At 40.0% G+C, this 26,547-nt stretch overlaps 3 protein-coding genes across 8 annotated transcripts; 2 read left to right on the top strand and 1 right to left on the bottom strand.

Moving 5' to 3' along the window:
• The first annotated feature begins 1,940 nt into the window (after positions 1–1,940).
• On the top strand, positions 1,941–10,583 carry syf2 (SYF2 pre-mRNA-splicing factor). Of its 2 annotated transcripts, none has more exons than XM_026151691.1 (7): positions 1,941–2,025; positions 2,320–2,418; positions 3,611–3,736; positions 4,148–4,265; positions 6,217–6,307; positions 7,996–8,094; positions 10,223–10,583. In XM_026151691.1, exons 1-7 carry the CDS (start codon positions 2,008–2,010, stop codon positions 10,386–10,388), a joined length of 717 nt encoding a protein of 238 aa, XP_026007476.1. In that variant the 5' UTR covers positions 1,941–2,007; the 3' UTR covers positions 10,389–10,583. The 2 variants fall into 2 exon arrangements, with proteins under 2 accessions (XP_026007476.1, XP_026007475.1); XM_026151690.1 differs by having other exon boundaries at positions 1,953–2,025; positions 2,317–2,418.
• Positions 10,584–12,256: 1,673 nt separating this feature from the next.
• Positions 12,257–17,337, bottom strand: rsrp1 (arginine/serine-rich protein 1). Of its 5 annotated transcripts, XM_026151689.1 has the most exons (6): positions 17,101–17,337; positions 14,077–14,668; positions 13,830–13,987; positions 12,705–12,779; positions 12,566–12,610; positions 12,257–12,376 (listed from the first exon to the last, which is right to left on the bottom strand). In XM_026151689.1, the coding sequence occupies exons 2-6, from the start codon at positions 14,645–14,647 to the stop codon at positions 12,350–12,352; spliced, it is 876 nt and encodes a 291-aa protein (XP_026007474.1). In that variant the 5' UTR covers positions 14,648–14,668; positions 17,101–17,337; the 3' UTR covers positions 12,257–12,349. The 5 variants fall into 5 exon arrangements, 3 of the variants coding, with proteins under 3 accessions (XP_026007474.1, XP_026007470.1, XP_026007471.1); XM_026151685.1 differs by having other exon boundaries at positions 12,257–12,610; XM_026151686.1 differs by having other exon boundaries at positions 12,257–12,610; positions 14,077–14,688.
• A 5,259-nt stretch (positions 17,338–22,596) lies between these two features.
• mgst3b (microsomal glutathione S-transferase 3b) lies at positions 22,597–25,699 on the top strand. Its single transcript, XM_026152879.1, has 4 exons — positions 22,597–22,829; positions 22,911–23,033; positions 24,829–24,901; positions 25,368–25,699. Exons 1-4 carry the CDS (start codon positions 22,704–22,706, stop codon positions 25,466–25,468), a joined length of 423 nt encoding a protein of 140 aa, XP_026008664.1. The 5' UTR covers positions 22,597–22,703; the 3' UTR covers positions 25,469–25,699.
• Positions 25,700–26,547: the final 848 nt, after the last annotated feature.

Here is a 26,547-nt window from a genome sequence, read left to right on the forward strand (position 1 = left end):
AGGCTGTACTTACCAAGTTGACCTCTGTGGCATGCTGCATGATCGAGCCATTCATCTCTTATCGAAGGGCCACGTTGTTCAGTTTGTGGGTTTCGGCTTTTTAAGGTCTGACCACTAAAATCATCCACAAGCATCAGTTTCTTCAGGAGCAATTTGGTGACCGGCTGTGCACTTTCCAGCATGTTGCCACTCCATGTCACAAGGCGAAAGGGATGACTAAATGACTCAGAGATCATCATATTAACATTTTGGATCCATTCATGGGAAACTCTCAAGATTTTAAGGTCCGATTTTAATGAGATTTTGAAACCATTGGATTTTAAAAGTGAAGTGATAAAGACTTGCAAAATCAAAGGCAACGATTCCACCTTTATCAGGCTTATTCATTAAGACAGCTTTCCTAATACTATGGTTTTTCCAAATAAATAAAAAACTGGTGTTGTATGCAACAGTCTGCAAAAACTCTCCTGCTTTTGCAATTAAAGCTCTCCCTAAAACAGATGGGTGTCTGTGGAGTCACAAACTAAAACTGTGTTCAACTGATTTCATCAGAGGGTTGAACTTGTTTCTAAAGACATTCTAAGATATTTACATATCATATAAAAAAGAAGGTCTAATAAAGCGCATCTTTAGTCTCATATTCATCCTTTAGAAATAGGGTGGTATCATCTGCCAGCTTACTGGTGATAATGGGACCAGAAGTGGATCTATGAACTCACTCACACTAGGACAGCTGACTGTGAGCTCATAATATCTTCAACACATTTCAATTTGCTTTGCAGCTTTCAGTAGGGTCATGCTTTCAAACTAGCTGCACAACCTAAAATCACCTCTTTTTGATTTCAAAGAGACAGAAGTCGTACTTCCCAAAGTGCGACCTGCATCGACCAATCCACTCAGTCATGCTGGTTTCCATGACCGGTGCAAAAGTATTGAATTACTGTGAGCTAAATAATTAAACTGAGATTTCACGGCACTTATCAGTGATATGGGTGTTCATGTTTTTCATCACCCAAATTGTATGAGTCACTATAACTTATAGTTGAAGTGTTTGAGTACCATTCAGCTGAAACGACACACTGACTTTACTGGATGGGCTTGGACCCCTGAGGCCCATCCATAACACCAACACTGGTCCCTGAGTCACTATAGAGGTAAGTGACCCATGCTTCCCAGTTTCTGTGCTTACTTTATAAAGAAATAAAGATAGCTTCTTAAAGATCTTTACAAAGCTCTACAGTTAATCCATCTGTGCCAGGAGAATTTTAATTTTTCCCCTTAAATCTTTGCATGATTATTTAATATTGTTAAGTGAGTCCATAAAAGGAGTAACTTAAAGTTTTTCACTGATTTTGTTTTTAAAGAAGAATTTTGAATATGGTCTTCAGTTATATTACTCTTGACGTTTAATTTAAAAATATTTTTTTCCTTTTTATTTCAAGTTTAAGAAAGATACATTCTTCTTCCTTTTCTAGCCATTTTTTCAGTAATTAATAAAAGCTCCTTCAGCCCTTGAAATATAAATGTTTTTATACCTAAGTTGTAAATCTTTTAGATTTGTCTGTTCTTCTAATGATAGATTTTCTTTTTTTATGTTGTTGGAGCTTTTATAAACTATTTTCTAAGTTCGTAATCTTCATCAATTCTTCCTACGTGAATTTTGTATAATAACTGTATTCTATAAATTCTGTATTTTATTTATTTATTTATTTGTATTACTTTTTATTATATTATTATATTATTTTTATTAAGTTTAGTGACTCGTCCATTAAAATTTAGTTGTTAAGTTGTTTATTTCAATAAAAATAAGTTGATGATCTGAAAGTGGAGCTGAGATTATATCATATTTGATTTCTGCCGTTATATGAACCGATGATGTTCAGCAATTAATCGATTATCTTTGCTTTATTTACGTTTTGTTGTTGTAATTGCGTTGCTTTCTTCTTGTACGTAATATCCGGCGCTAGTGCTGAACTTCCTGTTTTCTTCCGCATCAATACCACAATAATGGCGTCTTGTAGCGAGGTTAGCGCTTTTTCCTTGTTATTTGTATTTTATTGAGGTTTTTTTTTATGGATAGTGGATACGGTAGATGGATGTAACTCGTTAGATTGCGATGTGTCGTTTTGCTGACAGAAGTTGTGTTTCTTCGTCGTGTTTGTTGGTTAAAATGTCGTGTTTTGTGTACGAGGCTAACGGGAATTTAGCGGCTAATAAGCGTTAGCTTTCTGACTGTCAGTTGTTCTCAGGCGTCTCTTCTTCATTGAACAGTTTGAATTAAAACGTTTTACTTGTATTGATAACTGTCTTTGTTAGCAGGAGTCTGCTGCAACTGCCGAAGAGGAGCCGACTGAAACCGTCACGTCCCAGAAGAGAGAAGCGAGACTGCGAAAATTTCGAGAGCTGCATTTCAAACGGGTGAGCTGTTTAACTTCAAAGCTTCAGTCAAATGTATCGTAAAATCACAGAAACCTCATGTTTAACCGCATGGTCAGCAAATTGGGGTCCCAAAGGCCGGAATCGATCCACTGTAGTGTGCAAACCAGTGGCATGTGAAAAACAAAGCTTGAATATGACCAGTATATCTCAAACATATCTCTCACGAATGATATCGAATCATCTTGAGCCCGAAAAAACATTCCTGTCACAAAGCAGAAGCTCACAAGCACAACAGCTCTATAAAGATTGGGCAAAAAAGGACTTGATTAATCATACAGGGTAGTGACAATAACGCAGTCATAAAGATGTTTGCAAAGCAGGTAATTTCTTTATTTTATATAAAACTCACTAACACATCCTGCTCACTGCAGTATATTTGTTAATATAAGCAAATATATCACAGATAGAGACTTCAGCAATCACTTTTTGGTGTGACACCGGCCCAATGGATGGCAGTTGCAGTAAGGTCATTAACTAACCCAGTTTTTCAATCAAACGCACTGCTGCTCCTAGTGTCGTGATGGTGTGATTAATGTGGATAAAGTGAGATCTGCTGTTGAATATTTGTTTTTTAAAAGAAAATCTAAGGCTGTTCATCAGTTCTTGTTTACAAGAGAAGAACTTTTCTTCTAGTAAGGAAATAATGTTTTTAAACTTGGGCTGCTGGTATCACTAGCAATGGACCATCAGGACCATGCAGCCATTATAACACCCCCCAGTGCATTTGGAGAGTAATCAGGGCATAAAGAATCACCTGCCAAGTCTAAATATTGCTTTGAAATTTTGCCACAAAATAAGCTTTAAAAAAAACCCACAAAAACCCCCCGTTTTTTTTAAAAGCTTATTTGCTGAAAGTTTAACTTCTAAAGGCGTGTTTTGGGGAATTGTAGGACTGAACGACAAGTTAAAAACACATTGTTATTGAATTGTAGGTTTCCAACAGTAGATATGTTAATGTACTATAACAGAAGATGTCTCTGTAAACATCTTCTAAAGATAAGTACTGTGTGTTACTCTTACTTTTCTTACCCATTTTGATCAAATTGGGCCAGGTGTGACCCATGAAATGAGGTATAGAGGTTTACAGGTGTATTGTATTTTAGTTTTTTCCCTTTTTTTCTTTCATGCAGCTTCTCCCCAAACCTGTCATTTGTGTTATTTGTCACTGCAGAATGAAGCACGTAAGCTCAATCACCAGGAGGTCGTGGAGGAAGACAAGAGGTTGAAGCTGCCCTCAAACTGGGAGGCTAAGAAAGCCCGACTGGAGTGGGAGCTTGCTGAAGATGACAAGAAAAAGGTATTTCAGTTTTTCTGTAGTCCTGGGTTGGTACACTGGATGTACTGATATACTGGTCCTAATTTCAGGCTAATTAAATACAATCATACCGAAGAACATGCAAAATCCCCACCAGGACTCTTAAAGTGATTTTTAGGTATCCACGACAGCTGTATTAACTGCATCCTTGTCAATCTCATATCATCACTAGTGCAGTTGCCCCAAAGTCTAAAGTGAATCACCTCCAGGCATTGTCAGAAAATTCTGTTTCTCTTCTATGTAGCACAACATAACGTGTTATCGCATCACCCAAAAATACTGTGGCAGTTTTATGCTGGATTTACTAGAATCAAAATATCTAAAAGTTTTGCGGTGGTGCAGCTGAATTTTTCCCAGTTTGAGCTGATTATTAAGTATCGATTACTGATTCAGGAGTGTGCTGCTCGTGGGGAGGACTATAACAGAGTGAAACTGCTGGACATCACTGCTGACGATGCAGAGAGGTGGGAGAGGAAAAAGAAGAAAAAGAATCCCGACACAGGATTTGCAGGTCGGTTGTTCCACTAAAGACAGATGCAGATTATTTTCTAATGACTCTATTCTTCTATTTATTAATGGCAAAAAATGTGTTAGAAAGTTGAGTCGGAGAAGGATGAGTGACAGATGACTTTATCATCTACTTGTGCAGTCTAACATTTTATAGTGTGGTTATTAGACTAATTGGTTAAACATGCCATCATAATAGCAGTGGTTGCAAAGCTGTAGAAACTAGCCACAACATGACCCTGCGTTTGTATTAGTGTCATCGCTGGCACTTAAAAAAAACAAAGAGGAAATAGTGAACAGCGACAAAAATCTGTGGTCGATCCCATAAAAGATTTGCTCATATTCGCCTACACGGTAATGTTAAGGTGTCAGTAAAATATTTGGCAGCAGGAAAAATGTAACAGGTCTGCCCAGATTTAACCAGCAGAGTGATCATAGACTGTTGCACAGCACTCACGATGCATTTAATTTTCACATCTTAGACTTAAAAAAGCTTTTACAGGCAGTGAACTTCAGTGTGCTGGTAAAAGCTGAATGATTTTCTCCTGGAAATTTGAGTTAATGTATAGAAGCAAATATCAGCGAGTGATTCTTCATTATGTCCAAGACTAAGATATTTTTTTCCACTATTTATTTAGTTAAATATGTCATATTTAGCAACAATGTTAGCTTCACCTCCTAATGGATGTAACATTTTTAGTCCGTTCTTTGCTCAGAGTTGCTATAAAAAAAATTCCTAAATCACTTATAAGCTGAAATTCCTCTTGTTGGTACTTTCTAGGCTAATGTAAGACCTCTCTGAGGTCTTTCTAAGGAGACTAGGAGCACACCCTTCTATTTACTTTTTGTCAGCATACACAGAAACTCTGCAGCTGACCTGTATTCTTTGGAAGAGCCAGACTGTCACCAGCCTACCAAAAAATGTCTGTTTGAATCAAGTTTGAAGCTCAGGCTAACAGCACCACCTTATTTAGCTTGAATCCTAAAAGAATTCTAATCTGATTGCATGATTCTCATCCTCTTTAACGTCCAGCATGATTGCTGAACAATGTTTAATACGGTGTAAAAATAGACCACGTCTAATGATTGTATTGGCTGAGGAATCCTTTTGCAGATGTTATAAGGTGATCAGATCAAACAGCTTTATTTTAGCCGTGGGCAACCCTCTTGTCACGCCAAAGAGCCTCAGTCCAATCATTTACTAGATACTTACTTAACTTAATTTACTCTTGAGAAAGTGGTGCACCGTGATTCTCGTCTTCTGTTTAGTTTCCAATTTCTTTATCACAAAAAATTCGAGTGACATAGATGAATGAAAGATGCTTTGAGCCGACATTACAGCAAAATGTAGGGAGCCAGCTTTGGCTCCCTACATTTGGAAATGCTTGTTTTTGCTATTTGTACCATTCTTTCTGTCCATTTTGGTGCTGGTTGGATTTTTCTGACTGTTTGGTAGCCGTTACTTTTCATCACACCATCTGTACTTTTTCAGTGATGGCAAGGTTTAGTGTAGCTCCTATTGGAAGAGTTGGAATAGAAGGTGAATGCCTTTGTGGATAGCTTTTATCTTTACCAGGATCTTTGTGACTAGGAACAACCTTTAGCATCAGGAAGCTTTGTGAACACAGATCCTGGCCTTACCGTGTCAGACTGCTCCTGCTTTAATCTGCTGGGAAAAAAACATTTGCTGTGTCTCCTAAATATGGCTGCCATGTGTGGCATCAAAACCTCCCCTGAATTAAAACCTCTGGGGAGAAAATAATCAGCAGAGGGGCTTCAAAAAAAAAGGGAGGGGGGGGCTGAGGTGGAGAGATGCCTCTTCAGTCTTCCTTAACAAGCCGCAGATTGTGATTGCTGAGCCTCGTGCCTGCTTGCTGTTTGTTCCACTAATTATAACTCTTTTTCTTTTTTCCTTTCCTCCTCTCACACACAAACGCACACATGATGGACTACAGGATATGCAGAAGCCCAGTTCCGGCAGTACCAGAGGCTTACCAAGCAGATCAGGCCAGACATGGAAAATTACGAGAAGCAAAAGGAGGAAAGGTGAGTTGGGCCTCTGTCAGACCCCAAGCAACCTCTGTATTCTCCAGCCAGGTGGTGAGTGGCTGCTGGCAGGGGAAATATGAACGTATAGATATAGAGGCACACAGCACCTTACTTGAAAGCTTCTTTAGTTTGCCTGGAAGGCACCAACTTGTTTGCAAAGACTCAAAATCACAGAACTGGGGACGTTTGCGTTCCCAGTACACCCTCCACTGGCATTCATCGTCGTCACACAGGAAGTCGCTGCAGTATAGCAATAGTTGCTGTCGCTTGGACAATACCACCACATCAATCTCCTACCAAAAATTGTGCAAACTGGCCGAAGCAACGCCAAAATGGCAGCTGACATTGATTTTTTTTTTTTTTTTTGGCACATCACCATGTGACAGGGAGCAAACAGGGAATTGGAGCGACAAAAACGAGGCCCATTGTTTTACAGATTTACTACTGGCGCATCTTTGTAGTAAAACCCCCATTAAGGGCATCACTGCATCTTGGAACCAAAACTAGAAGAAGAAGAAAAAGAATCCTTTAATTGTCCCAGATGGGGAAATTTGGGTATAACAGCAGCAAGAAAGACACATATACAAACAAACAGTATACAAGACACAGAACAGAAACATAAACAATTTTTACATATTTACATCAAGGACAATGGTTACCAAAAACAGAGTACTGTACCATTATTAAATAAAATTAAATGAAGTTAAGAGGCAAAATCTGGTTATAGTGTGAATCGGTTGATAAAATAGTGCAAGTTACAGCGCTGATGTAAACATCTGTGTTTGTTGGGAGCAGTTCTGATTGTACAGTCTGACAGCTGCAGGGAGGAAGGACCTGCAGAAACGCTCCTTCATGCATCAAGGATGCAGCAGTCTGTCACTGAAGGAGCTCTGCAGTTCAGCAGCATTTACATGCATGGGGTGGGAGACTCTGTCCATCAGAGGTGTTATTTTGGCCAGAGTCCTTCTGTCTCCCACCACCTGCACTGGGTCCAAGGTGCATCCCAGAACAGAGCTGGCCTTCTTAATGAGTTTATCCAATTATTATTAACTAACGTATGTTGCAAGTTAGATTTTGTACGTTGATTAAAATAAATATTACATTTAACTGACTAGCACTTCTGGAGTCTTTATTAATCCGGTTACACAGACTACTCAAATTATGAAGAAATGTCCTTGGGAGTTAGTTTGACGAATTTCCTCTAACAGTGTAATAAAAATGATGCATGAGGAGGTCTTTCTGTGACCCGAACTGTGAAATTTCCAGTCAAGTAAAATTAATTGAGAAAATGAAGCTTGGTGATATTGATCTATAACGCCCGCCATCATGTGTGTGCAAAGCATTTTCTGTATATTAATTCGCATATCCCCGATTTTCCCTGGGCGATATGTTAACTTAGCTGCACACTCCAGAAATAATTTAAAGATTTTTTTTTTTTAATGTGGAGAATGCGCACCAAGGTCAGAGAGGAATTCACTGCCCTGGAGGTGTTTTCCAGACTGTAAAAGCCGCCACATGCAGAACCATGAAGGATGCACCATCACGACTGGCCCCAAAGCGACATCATCTTCCCTCATTGGGATGTGCATAATCACAATGATGGGATAGAAAAGTGGATTTAGGAATGTTAAAGTGCCGATTATCTGTGGTTATGCATTTCTAATTGTTTTGCTGGTGCTCCACAGCGGTGAGGACTTCCACCCCACGTCCAATAGCCTGATCTACGGCACCCATGTTCCCACAAAGGATGGCATTGACCGCATGGTGGAGGATGTTGAGAAACAGTAAGTCACACTTTTCACGAAAGCAGTTCCCTATCCACTTCTGACCATCTCTTAATTTTATATCTACACCAGCCTGATTCACGGGGCAGACCGCTAAGATAAACCTCTGTACCCACTGATGCTCTGTGGTTACACAAAATCAAGCATGTGACGTAAAACAGAATTTTATCCACCTGTGGCAGTGTGGAAGAAAAGCCAAGCACTGATTTGGTTAAAGCTTGGTTATTATGATTGGTTTGCACCATCAAAGCTGCACAAAATGTTTGTTTTGTCTCAGGATGACCGTGGGTTCATGTCAGTTAAATCCCTGCTTCCCAATGCTGGCACACCACAAACGCAGTGTGAAGATAAGCAAAGGCAATGGGAGGCAATCTCTGAGTGGAAGAATTCAACCCCGGACCATAAATTCTGGTCCAAATGAGGATAGGAGGCAGTTCATTATCTGCCACCTTCTGACCAAGGTTTAAACTGAGTTTTCAAATACTGGGAAGTTCAACCTGCTAAACTGAACATAACCGTAACCAAGCTGGCAGGGTCACGTCTTGTTATGCCAGGAAGAGGAGGTGATTGGTTGTGCAATTTGACAAGAAAGTTTGAGCAATAAGTTGGTGACAAGCAGCGGGCTGCTAACTGCCTATGAAAGCTCCGTTGTGCTGCAGTCACACCGAGGAAAACAGTGGTTGGAGACCGGAGCACAATCAAGATACTGCAAAATAGTTGCTTCAGAAGACTGGGACCAGGTGTCGTGTTCAAAGCAACTTTTATGGTAATAAGACAAAGTTTGTTTGTTTACAGCCCATGAGTAAAGGGTCAATTACATGCAGTCTGTTTGTAATAATACAGAAATTGACTTTAAAAAATGTGAAATTTGTTGCTTGTCTTCAGACACAGAAAGTCACATCAAACTTCCAGAACCTCAGAGATTTGAAACAGAACTTCGAAAATGCCTCAAGAAATCGTGATGTAGTTTCAATCACTTGAGATCCATCAAAAACAAGATGCACCCGTTGGTGAAATGACTGTACAAACTCCATGACTGTACAAAGTCCAACTGCGATTGTTTGTAGATGGGTTGCCTCACACTGACGAGCATGCAACGTCTTCAGCCTCTGGGTGACCTGTTTCTTGCTGCAGCTGCTTGTAGTCAGTCTCCGAATGTGAAAAAAATCAGTGCGGTGACAACAAAACCACCAGTGTTTCATAATAGCAACAAAGTTGCCACCCTGTGTTAATGTGACCGAGCCATTGCTCGTCTCATAAGTGACCGTTGGTTCTTGATATGATAATCATAACATCACATGTGACATCCATGAGCTATGATGCTTTTATGTATTTCAAATGTTCAAATATGACATTGGTTTTTGGGGGTGTTTTGAAAATTGTTTGCAGCCAGTGACTGGATGTCTCCTCCCTTGAAATTCTCCAGCAGACCTGCAGAGCCTTGCAGATGTTTTCAGTTCAGAACTTTCAGACAGAACTGTGTTGAATAAAGTTCGGAGATCTCGCAGATTAAATGAGTGTTGGCCAGTCTGTAAGTGACCGACTAGGTCACGTGATGGTGGAACCGGGTCATAGTCGGGGAACTGTCAAACCTGAACAGCCTGTGTGCACGGCTAAATGTCAGACAGATGGTGTGATGCTTTTGCAAAGCTTTATGATAACCACACTGGAGGCTACTTTAAGGTGGCGAGACAAAGAGGTCTAACAGTACCTTCTGCCTCACTCACTTTTAATGTCACTCAGCTGAAGGTTTTCTCTTTCCTCCAGAAATCTTTGACCTTTTTCTTACCCCGGTCTTCCCCCAAGCTCTTCTATATTTAAGACAGTCGAAGGACTGTGTTGGAGATGCAACTGCAGGGCATTAGACAAGGATTCGGTTGCCAGGGTATGACGCACAACAATGCTTTGAAGACACGGTGGATGAGGAGTAGGAGCTCACAAATTGACAGTATTTTCCTCCGAGTATGTGCGCTAGGTTTTCCATCGCCACTCGGCTTGCCAAATTTAAAAATGCATGCTTCCAAATTATTGCCTGCAGCCAGTTATTGTTATTGGATCTGCCACAGTTGGAGGCCACGCCAGTTTATGAAAATGTCTCTAAGCTGCTTTTATTTTTGCTTTGTGTCAGGATTGAGAAGCGGTCCAAGTACAGCCGACGCAGGGCCTACAACGACGACGCCGACATCGACTACATCAACGAGAGGAACGCCAAGTTCAACAAGAAGGCGGAGCGTTTCTATGGCAAATACACAGCAGAGATCAAGCAAAACCTGGAGAGGGGCACAGCGGTGTAGAGCGTCAGGTCACTTTAGAGCTTCGCTTTTTATTTTTTCCTTCTTGCTTAAAGTCTCTGTGTTTATGAGCGAAAATGCAGTGTTGCCAGGTTTTTGAGCTGACATATGTAAAAAAATTTTGTTTTACTTGTACAGTATGAAAAGTCTGTCTCTGAACTCTTATTTTTTAATAAACCACTTCCAATTATCTCATTATCTTGCACACTTGTTGTGCTTTTTTTTTTTTCCTGTGGCTGCTTCTGTGTGTGGTCTCATGACGAGAGCGATTTTGAGCGTGAGAATGAACTGTTAGCTCACCATTGAATCTCTTTGGGGGCATGTTTAGCACAGAATGTCAGCCAACAGGGTTTCAGCGTAGGTGCACGAAGAGAACGGGACACGGAGCAACAGCAATTCAATTTATCGCTTTTATCATCTGCATCTTGCCACTAACTTCCCCAGAGCAGATATGTGAACACAAAGCCTTGTGACTTCAGAGCAGACATGCAAACAGCTTTCCATGCCTGAACGTAGGGTCACTGTGCCCTCTACTGGATAAGCAGCGACAGGACAGAGCCAGAAGGGTTAAATGACATGAAATGTGTCCTTACTTGAAATTTATTTTATTTGGATGAGTCAGACCCTTAAAGTAAATTTATGAGATCTTCTTAAACACAATGCATGTTTATGTTTTGCTGATGAAAAGCAGGGGAAGTCTTCAGATTTTCCTTTTGATATCTGACTTGCTGTTGGTGTTCAGGTTTAAGAAGTCTTATCTGATTAGCCTGAGGACACTGGCTGTAGAAACGTTGCATAAATTCAGTTGTGTCTGACACTTTTGATTCATTCACGGCCAACCGACAGTTGGTGTGTCCTATAAAGCAATACTGATTTAAAACTAAGGCACAACTGATGCCAATGTCTGCTCATAAAGGTGGGGGATCATTGAGTCACGCAGAAATGTCAGGATAAACCTGTCTTCTCACCTTTTCCTGTTAAAACAAGCTCAACGCTTGCTTTGTGTGTCAGTACTAAGTAATCAGCAGTATCTCCCATCAGTCATTAATCACAATTACAAGTCAGCTTACAGCCAGAGACGTTTAGTCTGGCAGTAAGGCGCTCAAAGCGGTGAATCCACCTTTGAATATCTTAGTATCAAGCTCAGATTTACCAGTATCGCACTGCTATTTATATTGTATTTAATATTTTCCAGGAAAAATATTAAATACATGTGCAAACATACTTTGAAATACATTAGGCACATCCTGAACTGTTCTCCAACACCACTATTTAAAATGTAGCTCCAAGAACATCCCCTTAAGAAAGTTTTTGCATTCAAAGTTGGCTGCCCATGGTGCCTACCCTGCAGGGTGATAATACTCCATCACCCTTTGCAGTGTAAAAGAAAAACTACACTACAAAAATGTCTTACCCATTGGAAGCCAAATCTAGTGAAGTCAGGCCCAGTCAAGTAAATGTACAGCATTATAACTAGAGGTGTTAACCTGGGCTAAAACAGAACAAGTGGAAGTGTCATGTCATGTTACAACAGGTACAGATTTACCAATAACTGTTCTAAAAGATTTAATTTTAATGTTCAAGGTTTTGGAGATGCACTTTTTGATCTGCGTTACCACTGCTTGAATCAGCTGAACAAATCAGATCTGACAATTGAGGTCAGGAACCTTCTGGAAGCAGGCCTTTATATAACCAACCTTGCAGGCAGTGGAAATGCTGACACCATGTGGCTATTTCAGATACTGCAGGTCACTTTCCAGCTGATTTCCAACTACTAAACCCTTGGGGGTTTAAGTGGGGAAAAAAAGAAATTACACAAGTCTCTTTGGCACTGCTGCATCTTCACGTATGAAAGGACGTCCAGAAACAAGTATTATGTGAAATAACTTTATTGAGTTTATAAACATCACAAAAAACACAAGGAAACAAAAAAAAAATAATAATAATCCCACCTGAACGATTCTTCACTTCTTCCCACAAATCTTTAACATCTGCAAGAAAACACCGATGTGTGAACATCTCATATGTACAGTATATACAGCATGTACAGTGTCCATGTGCTCTGCCCCGCAAGTGAGGGTTTAGGTATGTTTGCGTGCACTCGAGGATTGGCCTGATCTGACTGGGATCCACTGGCCGTAGGGCTTCCTACGCTCTACGCTGTCCACTCGGGGAGTTACCTTTGCTGTAGGAGGAGCTGCAGCTGTTGGCTTAGCAACAGAGTTCTGAAAACAAACAATTTTTATTTTATTTTATTATCACGAGTGATTCAGAGCAGTGTGAAACAAAGGAAGACTCACTTTAGTTTAGGTCACTTACGTTAATGCTGAAAGCAATTTTTCCTTTCTGGGACGACCTTGGGCTGGAGACGTCATCAGGCTCCTCCTGTGTGCCCTGTTGAAAAACAAGGACAACAAGTAGTTACTCACAAGCCCCAAACTGGAGGCAGAGTGAGCTTTGACAGTTTGTGAAGGTCATATTAGATTAACTGCTTCTAACACAGTTAAGCTTTTCTACTGCGTAGGTAGGTATAACTTCAACAAACTACAGCTCTCATGCAACCCCCAAACACTTAATCCAAGCTTCAAGGTAAGACCTTGAAACAGAATCTCAAAACAAATTATTAAAAAAATAAAATAAAAAAATAATAATAAAAAGAAAAATATACAGTTTCAGAATGGTGGTCACGCAGCTTTCCCAGCCCCTTAGCACACACCATGTGTACCAACTTATCTTTGGTATATGGAGAGGAGTTCTTCATCTGTTTTTAGCTCTATAATGCAGTCCACACACGTGCGCTCCATCAGCGAGTGGAGGGCTCTGCTAAATAAACAACCCACTTCAACTGCAAGCATAAATACATTTGTAATATCAAATTTTTACTTCCTTTCTACAAGGTGAATCAGTAATAATACATCTGAGTTGGCTGCATCTATGTGTGTAATTAGCAAGTATCTAAAATGTGAGATGTGACATCTACATTTGCATTTATTTGGCCTCTAGTGGAGAAAATGCAGATTGTGAAGATTACAAGGAGTACATTTTGTTATCACCCAAGTCACATGACAGCCCTTTAATCCCAGGTGCCGATGAGTGAAGGAGACCACTGTCATGTCATCTATGAAGACAGGAATAAATAAAGAGCATGTGTTCCCCTCAAGGTCCAAAAGGTTAAACAAGACAGGAAAGTCAACAACACCGACCACAATATAGTCACAGCTATAAAGTCTGAGTGCTGAATCATTTAAAAACAATGCATTAACCTCTACCTTGTGATTAAAAGTTAGAGAGCACTGCTGTGCACAGGAGATATTTCTAAGCTTCTTCATATCCCTCGTCTTTATATGGAAAGAAAATGCACATCAAAGTCTTTAGAGTATTAAAAGCTCCGCCTTCAGTGAATGGCAGGTTCCACATACAGGTAACGTTTCCTCCCACACTCACCTGTGCTGCGGTCTTTTCGGAGCCGTGTCTCACCCTTTTCTCTGGCTCACGCTCGGGTTCTGACAGGATTGGTTTCACACTCTCAGGAAGTTCCAGTTTCTCCACTCCCAGAATCTTCATGGCGTTTGCCTTTGCAGCTTCGAGGAGTTCCCTTTTATCTGCTCGACACAAACCAAATGAAGACATTTAATACGAGCATTATTACTGCTTGCTGCCAATTTCTACTGACATCAACTACAGAGCTTACCACACAGACTGAGGCTGACAGAACGTCCAACAGATCGGGATCGGCTCCTGGATGAGGATTGTGAAAATCTGCATCGATACTGGCTCACGCGGCCCCTGGACCTGCGGAAGGATGACCTGGATCGGGAAATTGAGCGGGACCTGGAGGGAGACCTGTACCGTCTGCGATGCGAGCATCTGGCTGGCGAGCGGCTGAATGAGCGAGTGTGGGCCCTGTAACAGCGGGGTGGGGAATGACTAGAACGACCTCTGCTGCGTCTGCTGTGGTCGTCACATCGACAGCGAGAGGAGCGTCTGTGGCAGCGGGGGTAGGAGCGTGACCTGGAGCGAGAAGACCTGCTCCTGGAAGAAGATGAGGACGATGAAGACGATGATCTGTAATAGCGTCTGCGTCTGTCGCGCCCTCTGTAAGAGCCTGAGGAGTGGCTGCTGTCATAGCTGCTCCTGGACACAGAGCGGGATATGGAATAGGATCGGGATGACCTGGGGCTTTTCTGGTCAAAGATCACATTGAGGCCATCGCTCTGGCGAGCACGGGCCATTTCGGAATGAGAGCCTGTTCCCTTGGCCATTATCTGGTCTTCTGTCAAAGGCTGGAAAGAGAAAAGAAAACCTGCATAAAACGACAAGAACACTAAAATTACTAAGCTTTTTTTCCCCTCCCCCTCTCTCCTCCCCTGGTGCAAGTCCCTACTACTAGATTTACTAGCCCTGCGCAAATTTGCATAAATTCCCCTGAACCCAACACCCTGCTTTCACAGGCCTTCAGCTCCATTGTTCTCCTGCTTTTTTTGTGCAAACACCCCCTGCCCCCCAACCAGGAGAGATTCTGGTCTTTCCTTACCTGCAAAGCTACTTTCCTTCCTTACCTGCAACCTACAATACACTATGGTAGTTTTTATGTGCAATATTTCTCATGCATGCCTGTCCATAAACATACATACACACACACAGAGTACATATATTTATATAGCCACAACTTACATAACATGCATAAAGTCTAGTTACACACACACACACACACACACACACACACACGTCCATATTTATGTTTCCAGACGTTTGTATAGTGCACTTTCTATACTGTGCTCTGTGTACAGTTTTTATTTTTGCTGCTTTTGTCTTGCACTGTCCACTTTTCTGCAATAACAATGCAGATTTTCCACTTGTGGGACTAATGTCGATTTGCTGCGTGCGCAACATTGCCATTTGTTTACTCCGATCCAAGGCCAAACCTCTGTTACAACCTTCAGAAATTCCTACCAAATCGATACAAAAGACAGACATTCACAATATATGGGTACACAAGTCTGTTTTATTTCAGTGTTTCAAACTTTACAGCGTTTGCAGACCCAGTGTCCATCATCCCTGCATTTGGCACAGGTGAATTTCTGACATGTTGCACAGGTAAACCTGCTGCGATTCCCGTTGCGGCTCTCTTGCACCTGGCACTGCGTTGTCTTTACAGTCCCTGGCACAGCAGCTGCAGCAGCTTGCCTCTGTGCTAATATTTCCTTGTGCTGTATGAATCGGCAACGAAGTTCCTGAGCTAGAAGACTCAGAAACAATCTTCTTTTGCCTGACCACCCTGTACATGCCTTGTACAAAATGTAGGCATTCACCACCGCCAGGTCCAGTATATTGCAGAAAACCGCTACTGGCCACCTGCGTGTTGCTGCTCTTACGGAATACATCCGCGCAAGTTGAGGAAGTTCACGCCAGACTTTATTCACTGTGCCCCTTAACGTCGTTTTGCGTTGCAGCAGTCTGTGCGACAGTGACAGTGAAGTAAAGAAATTGTCCATTGTGACATTTCTCCCATCAAACAAAAACAGTTTCATGACCACGTTCTCTGCCAGCCTCTCTCCCTTCTGATCACTGGGGTCCTTTCCCAAGTAAGGAGATGCACTGTGGACATATTCCTCTTCCGTGGAGGCATGTTGGTTTCTTGTTCCGTCTCAGGATGGCCTCCATATCCGGCAGTGATATGGAGGCCATCCTGATGTGTGTGTGATTCTCCCGCCTGGTCGGTCTGCATTTATGCACAGCGCTGTGCTGTAGTAATGCAATGCCAGTCATACACATACACAGTCACAATGGAATAATGGAAGATCTGTGCTGAGAGTCAGGGAAGGTGTGAATGTGTGCCTTTCATAATTGCAGATCAGTCAATGTGTGGGATATTTTATAGACATTTGTGACGGTTGTAACACAGAGGTTTGGCCTGTCTTGGATCTGAGCTACTCTGAGTAAACAAATGCATTATCCATTATCCTTGAGGCCTGGCACATTGCAGACCTCAAGGATAATGGGTGGTTGGCACAACAAAAGCTGGAGGAGAAACGAGCTGACGACCTGTGAAAATCTCAGCAGGGGTGATTTACACCTCAGAACTTGCACCAGAAAATAAAAAAGCCAGTAATTCTAGTAGGTGTTGGATTGAGGGAAGTTACGCAAATTTGTGCAGGTTTAGTACATCTAGTGTTAAGTGATCAACACGCCTCAGTAATTTTAAATACTTTACTGGAACGAAGTCTTTTTAATGTGGCATTACCACCACTTTCTCAATGACCTAGAGAGAAAGATCCCTAGAGCAAAACGCGACTGCAGACTACTGGTAAATCACATTTCAAGGCAAGCTAAAACTAAAAACTGCTCCCTGAACATTAAACAGCTTATAAAAGGAATACTTTAAGTTACATTCTGTGTTAGAAACGTGTGTCAGCGGTTAAAGTCTATTAAAAGACAGCATAACCGTTGCATAACCACTCTGCTGCCCCTAGTGAGCAAAGCAGTGTTGTGTAACCTCACCGGCTAAACCGGCTTGAACTGGAAAGTTCCAGGTTGACGTAACCCTGAGCTAACGCGTCTCCATCGTTGAGCAACATTCGCAAATAATAACTTATCCACATCACTCAATTTGCATTAGTCACAACCTTTTTTGTTTGTTTGTTTTTAATCTGAAACCGTTTCGTGTAACTCTAACTTAGAAATAAAATAAAGCCAACGGCGATGTTTGTCTTACCAGTTCGACTGTAACTAGAAGGTCTTCTTTCTGTTGAAGTCGATTCAAAGGGCAAACGCTGTGGGAAATTGTTGCCCCCCAGAAGTATATCAAAAGACGAAAAGCTGTCAGAGAAACTCAAAATGCTCGAATTTGTTGGTTTGTAGCCAATTAGCTCAGGAAAAAAAGCGACCGTAGCGTCTTCCTCGAAGTTCACTCTTCCACCGTCGTCACTCTAATGTAGGCGGGGAGAGACCGCAGCGGGCTTTAAACCTGCTTCTGGAAATTTCCATTCACGTGATGTTCGCGACGATTGGATTCTTTTGAATGACTCGCGGGCTTAACGACTCTTTTTAGGAACAAAATAAGTCGAGTTATCTTCCCTTTAGCGGCTTCTGCTTTTTTAAATATCCGCAATATTCATTCTTCCTTTAATCGTTGTTTATGAATCGTGCCATATTTGTGTTTCTACAATCAGTATAGGTTAAAAACAAGGTAAAAGAAACCGATTCAGCGGGTAACTGATACGGTTGGTGAAAATAATCAAATCGTTCAGGGCGACCGATAAACCCACTGAGAAAAAGGCGCATTGAGGGTTTTGTGTTTTGAAGGCCTCAGTGCTGCAGAAAAAGCTGCACACGCAGTTCTGAGATGCAGTAAAAGCTATTATTTAAGTATTATTTATAGAGGAGTTTAATCCTGATACCGAGCAAAGATTAGGATGGATGTATTCAGTGTATTATGTGCAGGATAGAGTTTACAAATGAATTCGGCAATGATTATGATTTCATTATATTGCATTTAAACAAAAGCTTGCTGCAGCAAATAGCAGAGCATGATGCGGTAGGTGAAGGGAGGGGGGCAGTTTGGAGTTTCTAGAAAATTCACATAGACCTGAAAGATTACATTATATCTGCAGCATTATCATTGATAAAGGGATAAAAGATGCATCACAGCATCAGCAGGTTATTGCTGTATTACAAGTCTTGAGTGGTGAGTAAACATAGACTAGACATCAGTGTGATTCTCCATATCATTTCATTGATACTCAACATAAACAGCCAGTAAATGGTCAGATGGATTACATAATACTTCAAATTTAACTGCATTTATTATACGGGAAGAAAACGGAATCCGTGAAGTGCAGAGGAATTATTTTGATATTACAAATTTACGACTTGTTTTAACCCAGTTCTTACTTAGCATCATCCATTTTGTTGGACTAAAAAAGAGTTGCAATGATTTGCATTAACCTATCCTTTCAAATAATGTTATATATTGCTATAGGTCTTTTGGTATTGGGTTACTTTGATAGCTGCTTGTTTCAGTCGAGGTTTCTTTTAGGATAAGGGATGGGAAATCCTTTAAACATGTTGGGGGGCCAAGCTTCAGCTGCTATAACTCAATCAAATGTGTCTTTGTTCTTGTTGAGTATTTGTTGAGTTGAGTAACTGATACTTTCCCATGTTTCTGATGTCTCCCTATCAGCGTCATTATCTTCCCTCCTCACTATTGCCCGTGTTTTATTTTGCTAATCTCTCTTCTGTTATTCATTTAGCTTTGCCTCTTTGTAACGTCTACCCCACCCACATTGGCTTGTCCTCCTATTGTTCGTTGTTTTGGTTTGTTTCTTTTTTTTTTCGCTTTTTTGGGGGGGGGGGGGCATTGGCCATCAAGTCTTTTCCCCTTTCTATCAGTCTAAAGAACTCAAATATCTGGGTAAAAAGGTGCAATTTCAGTATTATATTCGTTTTTCTACATTGTAAAGGAATGTTGCAGAAACTCAAAGAAACCAGTCAGCACACATCTTCAAACTTAAGAGTAAATCAAATAAAACAAAATTTCAAAAAAGGCCTTGAAACTAATTATCCAAACTTTGTCCTACATAAAAGAGAAATTTTATTTTAAATAAAAAATGACAAATTTCACTATTTCCACATTTAATAGTATAAACCCAATAAGTTTTATGGTTTTTAGTGGAATAATAATTGTTTGTTTTTGTTGGCTTTTTAAATTGTATTTTAATGGTTTATTTTTGGCTTTTTGTACTTTGCCGTTGCTTGTCAGGCCATGACTGAGGTCTTTCTCAGCAGGAAGGCTGTTAAAGTGACAAAAGACAATTAAAAATCTGCTTACATTCTCTAAGGCCATCCAGCGTAATTGAATTTAAGATATTATCAGTCAGCTGAATGGGAGTTATCATTGCGTCTTCAACCAGAATGGGTCTTCAACACCTTCTAGAGTCTAGAAGGTGTTGAAGACCCATTCTGAAATCTTAATGAATGATTCTTTCATATATTCTCCTTCCGTGAACGGCTTCCCATGCTTGACTATTTGCTAAATGGCCATAAAACTTGCATAGTTGAATTTGCAGACTTCATCCACTTCTTCAACTGATTTTTCCTCAGATCAGCCTTCCGCTTCAGTTCTTCAGCTTTATTTCTCTCCCTCCGGGTATTGTTCTGCAAAGGCTGTGTTTTTATTTTGGAAATGTCTTGCGACATTTGACATTTTATTGTTAGCCAATCTCTCTACACAAATTAGGCATACTGGTGGGCCACTCTGATCAGAAGTAAATGCAAATGCTCAGGATTTTCTACGAGTCTGTGGCCAGTGCAATCCTCTACACTATTGCATGCTGGGGGAGCAGGCTGAGGGTCGCTGATGCTGACAGACTCAATAAATTGATCTGTAAGGCCAGTAATGTTGTGGGGATGGAGCTGGACTCCCTTAAGGTGGTGTCGGAGAGGCAGATGTTGTCCAAAAATAAAGACAATGTTGGATAATACCTCCCACCCACTCCATGACATGCTGGTCAGTCACAGGAGCACGTTCAGTGAGAGACTTGAGTATCAAAAAGCACCACTGAACGCCACAGGAAATCATTCCTGCCTGTGGCCATTTCCCTGTACAACTCATCCACTTAAGACACTGTATACTGCAATAGCTACACCCTTTTTGCACACGCTCTTCTTCTTATTCAGCTATTTATCAATAAGTGACTTATATCTATATAAGTCATGTATATATTGTATATATTGTGTCTATTTCTTACTTAGTGTATTGTCTTTCTTTGTTACTGTTTATACTGGAGCACTGTAACCAAAATAATTTCCCCTAGGGATTGATGATTCTGAAATGAATCTGCCCGAGCATCATTAAATGTTTCATTTTCTTCAGATATTTTTCTTTCCTGACATTTCTCCATACTTGGCCTCCCTGGGGTTGAAAGTCTTGATATGCTTATTTTGAGCAACAAAAAAATAAATAGTCAAAGGAGCTTCAGAACTGAAGAAGCATCTCGGATGAGAGGTGAAACATCTTCAAGCAACTTAAAGAAGTCCACACGCTTTTCTTTGCAAGCTCCTTTGACTACGATGACCTGGATGAATGAGAACCTTCACAGACAAAAAAATAAATAAATAAAAAAATTAGAACTACAATTTAAAAAAACGTTTAAAAAAAAAGAACTGACACAAATAAAATACACTTCAAATAAATTCTGATAATTTATTTTCCCAAGGAGCTGCATGTGACCCCTGTTCTAGAGGTCAGGAGGTTGTTATCACTGGCAGGAATCATTTACCGTATGCTTGACACCTCTACTGTCTGTTTCCTATGCAAATAATTTCACAACCTTACAGCTTCATTAACGACCCAGTCAACCTCCCTGCTCTCTCATAAAAGCCCAAGTGAAATGTGATGTTTATTTATGTTATAAATACAGGATTTTCCTCTATCATGAGATGGAGGACTAGAAGATGAGTCTGGTAACAATTGTAGGTTAAAACGATGCCTTTCATATGCTGCCTTTTTTGGAATACATAAGGATGAAAGTTTACCCAAAATGCACTTTTTAAAGTTCTCTCCATTGTATTATCAGAAAACAGCTCAAACACCCAGAGTACCAAGATTTGTTCCTGTTCCTCTGTGTCACAGACATTTAACTGGTGGAGGTTTTCTATTCAAACTGTGATATATTCCCTGATGTTGATGCTGAGTGTTGGAATCATTGCTTGGACTGTGATGCAGAGTAAAATGAATTTGGTAAATTGACTGGTACTTATACTATGCCTTTCTACTCAACTTGAGCACTCAAAGCGTTTTTTATTCCAATATGTTATGATCCCTGAGTGGTGGACACAGTTTTATTTATGGTTCCTTTCTGAGGAGGACTCATGTTTGTGTTTTTTACAGAACTGTGAACCGAACCTTAACAATACTTTTGTTTAATTATTCCTCCCTGAGGGAATCTCTACAGTCTGTCATTTATGTCTTATATTTTATGTTATCTTTTTGTTTGGATTTTCTGTGTGTCTACGTTCAAATTAGTATTTAGAGTTCTATTCATGGGGTTATTGTTTACAAGTCTTGTTTATTTTGTGATGCTTTCTGTCTTTATGGTTCATTTTCTAGCGTTGCGGTTTTGGTATACACACATTACTTTTAGTTACCATCCCTACATCAGTCTCTGCTCTGTTTGTCTTTCACTTTGCTTCTGTGTGATTCTGTCTTCCCCTGTGTTTTGTTGTGTCTTAATTCCTGTTTTATTTCAGTAGCTGTTGGTCTCCTGTAACTTGTCTGGTTTTACTTCCTCGGCTTGTTGTCTTCATTGTTTTCAGCTATCTTTAATTACACTCCTAGTTCTATTTCAGTCATTACTTCTTGTATGTGTATATCACCTGAGCATTTCTGCACCCTTTGTTGTGTTATCCATTTAATTGTGTGTCTTGGGTTTCCTGAGCTTGAGCTCCATGTGATTTCTGAATATGTGTATTCCTTGGCATTGCTACTTGTGTAATTTTGGATTTGTCCTTATCAGCATGAAATACGTGCCTCTCTTGACTGCTCTCTTTTGCGTCCTGCTCTTGTCTTCTCAAAATTGCCAGCTGACTATGGTATAAAAGGAAATTAAATGTAGGCTATTTTTCAGCTTTGAACACTTAATTTGGATATTTCCCATGCTTATTAAATTACTCAAATACTAAAAAGTAATTTAAACTGTTGTCCCATCCCGATGTACTTTGATACATACTATTAATATGTGTGGTATGAAGATCACCTTTTGTACAGCATCATTAAACGCATTAAAGTTATAAAAGGTGAGACAGCATTTATTTAATTGTTATAGCTATGAAAGTGTTATGCTTTGCAATTTATTTATTAATTTATTTTTGGTTCAAAATCGGAGCAGTTGTATTTGCATAGATGTGGTATAGAAACTTTTTTCTCCTGTAAAAAAAAATGACCCCATAAGTCTCAAATTTTTTACATACTAACAAAAACTTTTTCAGACTAAACTTTGAGAACCTTTAATAAAATCTGAAATTTTATATCGCTATACCTACAAACTATCTATCTATCTTGTAAGCCTGCAGGCTTATAATTTGTATTTGATTAGGGCTTAAAAGGGAGAAACTAACGACTGTACCGTCATTGGGAGAAAGTGAAGTCGTGAATGCATTTCAAATGCAAATAAAGGAAGTCTCGGGCGATCTCGCGAAATTTTATGTAACGTCTACTTAGCAGTACTGTTTACTTTGTCGCTTCCTCCTCTTTCCTGCGTTATAAAAGCGGAGCGTGCGCACACCTCGCTGTTCACCTGATTTGATCGCAGGCTGAAAATGGACCCGCTCACCGTGCTGCCATCCAACTTCGGATATGTTATCCTCACGTACCTGTACAGCTGGATCATGCTGGGGTATTTGGCAGTTAAGGTTGGGGGAGCCAGAAAGAAGTACAACGTGAAAGTAAGTGAAAAACGAACACTGCACGCTCTGAAGTGATTTTTATTTGCATCTCGGGCTTATTTCACGCTGTTTATTCTGCAGTATCCCACCATGTACAGCGACAAGGAGCAAGTCTTTAACTGCATCCAGAGGGCGCATCAGAACACCCTGGAAGTGTACCCTCAGTGGCTGGTTTTCCAGACCATCGCAGCTCTTGTTTACCCGGTAAATTTGATCATATACACTTAAATCAGTCTTCACTACTAAGTTTTTTGTTTTATGCATTTATTGTGTTAGTGCAGTGGGTCAGGGGCCGAGCAGGAACACGCCCGCGTGAACTTTGGCATGATTTTTCCAGATAACAGTCTAGTTCAAACGTTAGTGTCAGAGTGAATAAGCAGATTTTCCTCGATCACAGGGGTGTGTCCACGACTTTTTTTCTCTGTGGTGGATTGGGGGTGCACAGTAAAACAGAAGTTATGGTCATAAATAAACAGAGTTTATAAAATATAAATCTAATAATGTTAATTAGGTTAAAAATCTGGGATATCTCACTACAGATCACATAAGAACGGTTTACGATATATAGATAGCATGCAAATATCCTGTTAGGCAGGTTTGATGTATGTGCAGAGAGCGGGAAGATCCTTAGAGGAAAGTAAGTTTACAGAAAGTTTAAGTGGTCGATAATGAGATGTCAGTGAGGAAGTGAAATGTTTGTAGCTGCTGAAGTGAGCACAATTAAAGATGTCAGAAGAATTGTATTTGCAGGCTCAGTGCTTTTGAAAAACAGATTATTGTAGCAGATTACTAAATATAAAAAATTCAGTGCACATATCAGACTCATCTGTGGAGTGGAGACTCTGGTGGAGCACTCTCTGTCTCTTTTTTTTCTTTTTAGAAAAAAATCTGTGCATATGCTTGGTTTGTTACTTTATTTGATAACTGTTTGTTAGTAATGATCCAGGCCAAAGACCAGCGGTTACTCAAAGACCTCACTGAACCTGTTAGAGCCCCTGATACCTGTGAGAGTGCATGACAAAGAAAGAGAGACAAGAAGGCATTTAGACACTTATGACAGTAGGGGGAGTGTTTGAATAGAGGTAAATGATCTCAAATAAATAAATAGACGTGATCTTTATGTATGTTCATGGACACAAATCACCATATATTTATATGATGGTTTTCCAGACGAAGCGGTGAAATGTTGAAATACCTCATGAAAGGGCTTCAGCACATGTAGCGATTGTTATTTTAACCAAAATTGCAATCTTTTTCTGACCTTGACCCGGTAGTTTTTAATGCCTTAACAAACCCAATGAAGGCATTTTTAATTAATAATATAAAAAAGGGCAGCACAGTGGCATGGTGGTTAGCACTGTTGCCTTATAGCAAGAAGGTCTTTTTGTGTGGAGTTTGCGTGGTCTCCCCGTGTTTCCCCGGGGCCTCCGACTTCCTCCCACAGTCCAAAGACATGTACTTAGTGGGGTACGGTAAATAGGTGATTCTAAATTGCCCATGTGAATGTGAGTGCATATGGTTGTCTGTCCCTCTGTGATAGACTGGCACGGTGTACCCTGTCTCTCACCCTGTGACCCTGATAAGGATAAACAGAAGAGAAAGGATGGGATATAAAAATAAAATGATATGAATGCAATGTGTGAATCTGTGGTGTGTAGGACCCAAACTGGATAATTATCGATTCGTTAATGTGTACTTGTGTTTAATATTCCAGGTAGAAGTAATTGTACTTTATATTCTGCTGGATGGTCATATCTTTAATAATTCATTATATTTTTAGGATATTGTTTTATAATGTGCTGAAAGTAGCACAACAGGAATATTTAAATAAAATAAAAGTAGTTTAAATCTATATTTAAGTTGAATTCATGAGTAATGTGATGATTCTGTGTGTACTTTATATCAGCAGCTTTGGTGAGGGGCAGCTGTGCCCTCATCTGGAAACTCTCCTGACTTCCTCCATTCTTTCTAACTCTTATTTGTGTGCACTTCTAACCAGCTGTCAGCATCTGTCTTGGGGGTTATTTGGGTGACCAGCAGGTTTTCCTATGCCTGGGGCTACTACACAGGAGGTAAGACTGAAATTAAGTGAATGGAGTCATGATACGTAAAATTTATACACTCACGTTAATATTTTATTAATAAATACAGAGTTATGTTAGTATTAACCCCTAATCAATACCACAATCAGTAATGTCTACATTGGGTTGGTGTCTACAATTATGCCATGTCATAATATGCATGATATGGCAGTTAGACAGATGTTCAGAGCTGAAGTCCAGGTGCTGCAAGAGTTACAGCCCTGTGATAGTCTGAGCAGTTTTATTGCTCAGTATCTACGTTGTTTAATCATTTACATTTGATAACATATGGGTGAAAAGTTACTAAGCTAAGAAGTCAATGATCTGCATTATTAATGGAAGCAAAACATTTAAATGATCATGTGTTCAGAACTTCAGAGAAGACAGAAAAGTTTAGCCTCGTTTTCTTCGTATAATCCTGATTTGATCAATGTTTACTTTGTCCTTTTTATTGCAGATCCTGCCAAGAGGATGAACGGTGCTTACGGCTACATTGGCTATTTCGGAGTCATCATTCTCTCCATATCTGTTGCCCTGCAGCTGCTCGGCTTCCTCTAAGATGACTGTCATCTTGTGTTTGCCCATCTTACTGAAGAATCTGCTCGTGTATAGTGAACAATATTGCATCTTAACAAAACTATGCTATAAACTGTCTATATACGACTTAAAACCTTTTTTATGAACCACTAACCTGATATTCTGATATTTCTGTGACTATATACTCCATGTAATCAAAATTCTACAATAGTCATCAATAAAGTAAATGCTGTCTGATGGTGCAGCCTTAAATGGATTCTGCGTGCACTCAGGTAGTACAGATTATGGTCACTGAGAGGGTCAGAGGCAGCAGGGCTAAAGAGCGTGTCATGTGACTCACACATGAGGTATCAGGCGCAAATCCCCCATCTGTTCGAGCCCATAGTCAGTGGCTTCTAGATGATCTACATCCTGAGAAACAAGTCCACCAAGGTCAGCCCAAGATAATAAAGTCCTTTTTTTATAACTACTGTACAATAGAATTACCACAGAAAATGTTTTTTTTTAATTGACAGGGAATAAGTCCAGGTGATGAGCTGGTGGGGTGTTTTCTTTCATTTTGCACACTAAAAGCTAAATAAAACTTCTTTTTTTTTTTTTGTCTATGTTAAAATGTTACAGCCCATATAGTTGTACAGAGGGGTTCCTTTGATGTATAAAAACTGAGATGTATTATTGGAAATTAAGACATCTCATCTCTTTGCCATAGTTTAACAAAATGTAAGATACTTTGTTCAACAGACAGGAGCAGAGAAACCAAAATGTTATATTCTCATATGACGACGTGAGGTTTCAGGAGGTTAATTTGGGAATGAAAGAAGACAAAGGATGAAAGAAATAAGATGTACTTCATTTATCCCAAAAACTGAGAAACTAGTGTGTTACAGTCACCAAAACACGAAATAATTGTCTCTCAATAACACAAATTTAACCAGCTCAGAAAGATTATGCCCCCGCCCGCCCCCACACACACACACAACAATAACAAAATAAGGAGCTCAGTTAAATAAAGATAAAAGAAGTGAAGAGTTCAATAAACCCAAATCAAAATATCATACAACAAGGAGATTAATGAGTAAAATATATAAGGTCATGCTATA

Source organism: Astatotilapia calliptera, chromosome 19 (assembly GCF_900246225.1).
Source record: "Astatotilapia calliptera chromosome 19, fAstCal1.2, whole genome shotgun sequence".
In the NCBI taxonomy this organism is placed as follows: domain Eukaryota; kingdom Metazoa; phylum Chordata; class Actinopteri; order Cichliformes; family Cichlidae; genus Astatotilapia; species Astatotilapia calliptera.

Bases quoted from the DNA above. Each gene is read 5' to 3' on its own strand.
- rsrp1 (XM_026151685.1), bottom strand. From the start codon at position 14,647: ATGGCCAAGGGAACAGGCTCTCATTCCGAAATGGCCCGTGCTCGCCAG. The intron at 13,988-14,076 runs GTAAGCTCTGTA...TGTGTCGAGCAG, and splicing joins TGTCAGCCTCAGTCTGTGTG to ATAAAAGGGAACTCCTCGAA. The intron at 12,611-12,704 runs GTAAGTGACCTA...GTTTGTTTTCAG, and splicing joins AAATTGCTTTCAGCATTAAC to AACTCTGTTGCTAAGCCAAC.
- mgst3b (XM_026152879.1), top strand. From the start codon at position 22,704: ATGGACCCGCTCACCGTGCTGCCATCCAACTTCGGATATGTTATCCTC. The intron at 22,830-22,910 runs GTAAGTGAAAAA...TTTATTCTGCAG, and splicing joins GAAAGAAGTACAACGTGAAA to TATCCCACCATGTACAGCGA. The intron at 23,034-24,828 runs GTAAATTTGATC...ACTTCTAACCAG, and splicing joins TCGCAGCTCTTGTTTACCCG to CTGTCAGCATCTGTCTTGGG.
- syf2 (XM_026151690.1), top strand. The intron at 2,419-3,610 runs GTGAGCTGTTTA...TTGTCACTGCAG, and splicing joins GAGAGCTGCATTTCAAACGG to AATGAAGCACGTAAGCTCAA. The intron at 3,737-4,147 runs GTATTTCAGTTT...TTACTGATTCAG, and splicing joins CTGAAGATGACAAGAAAAAG to GAGTGTGCTGCTCGTGGGGA.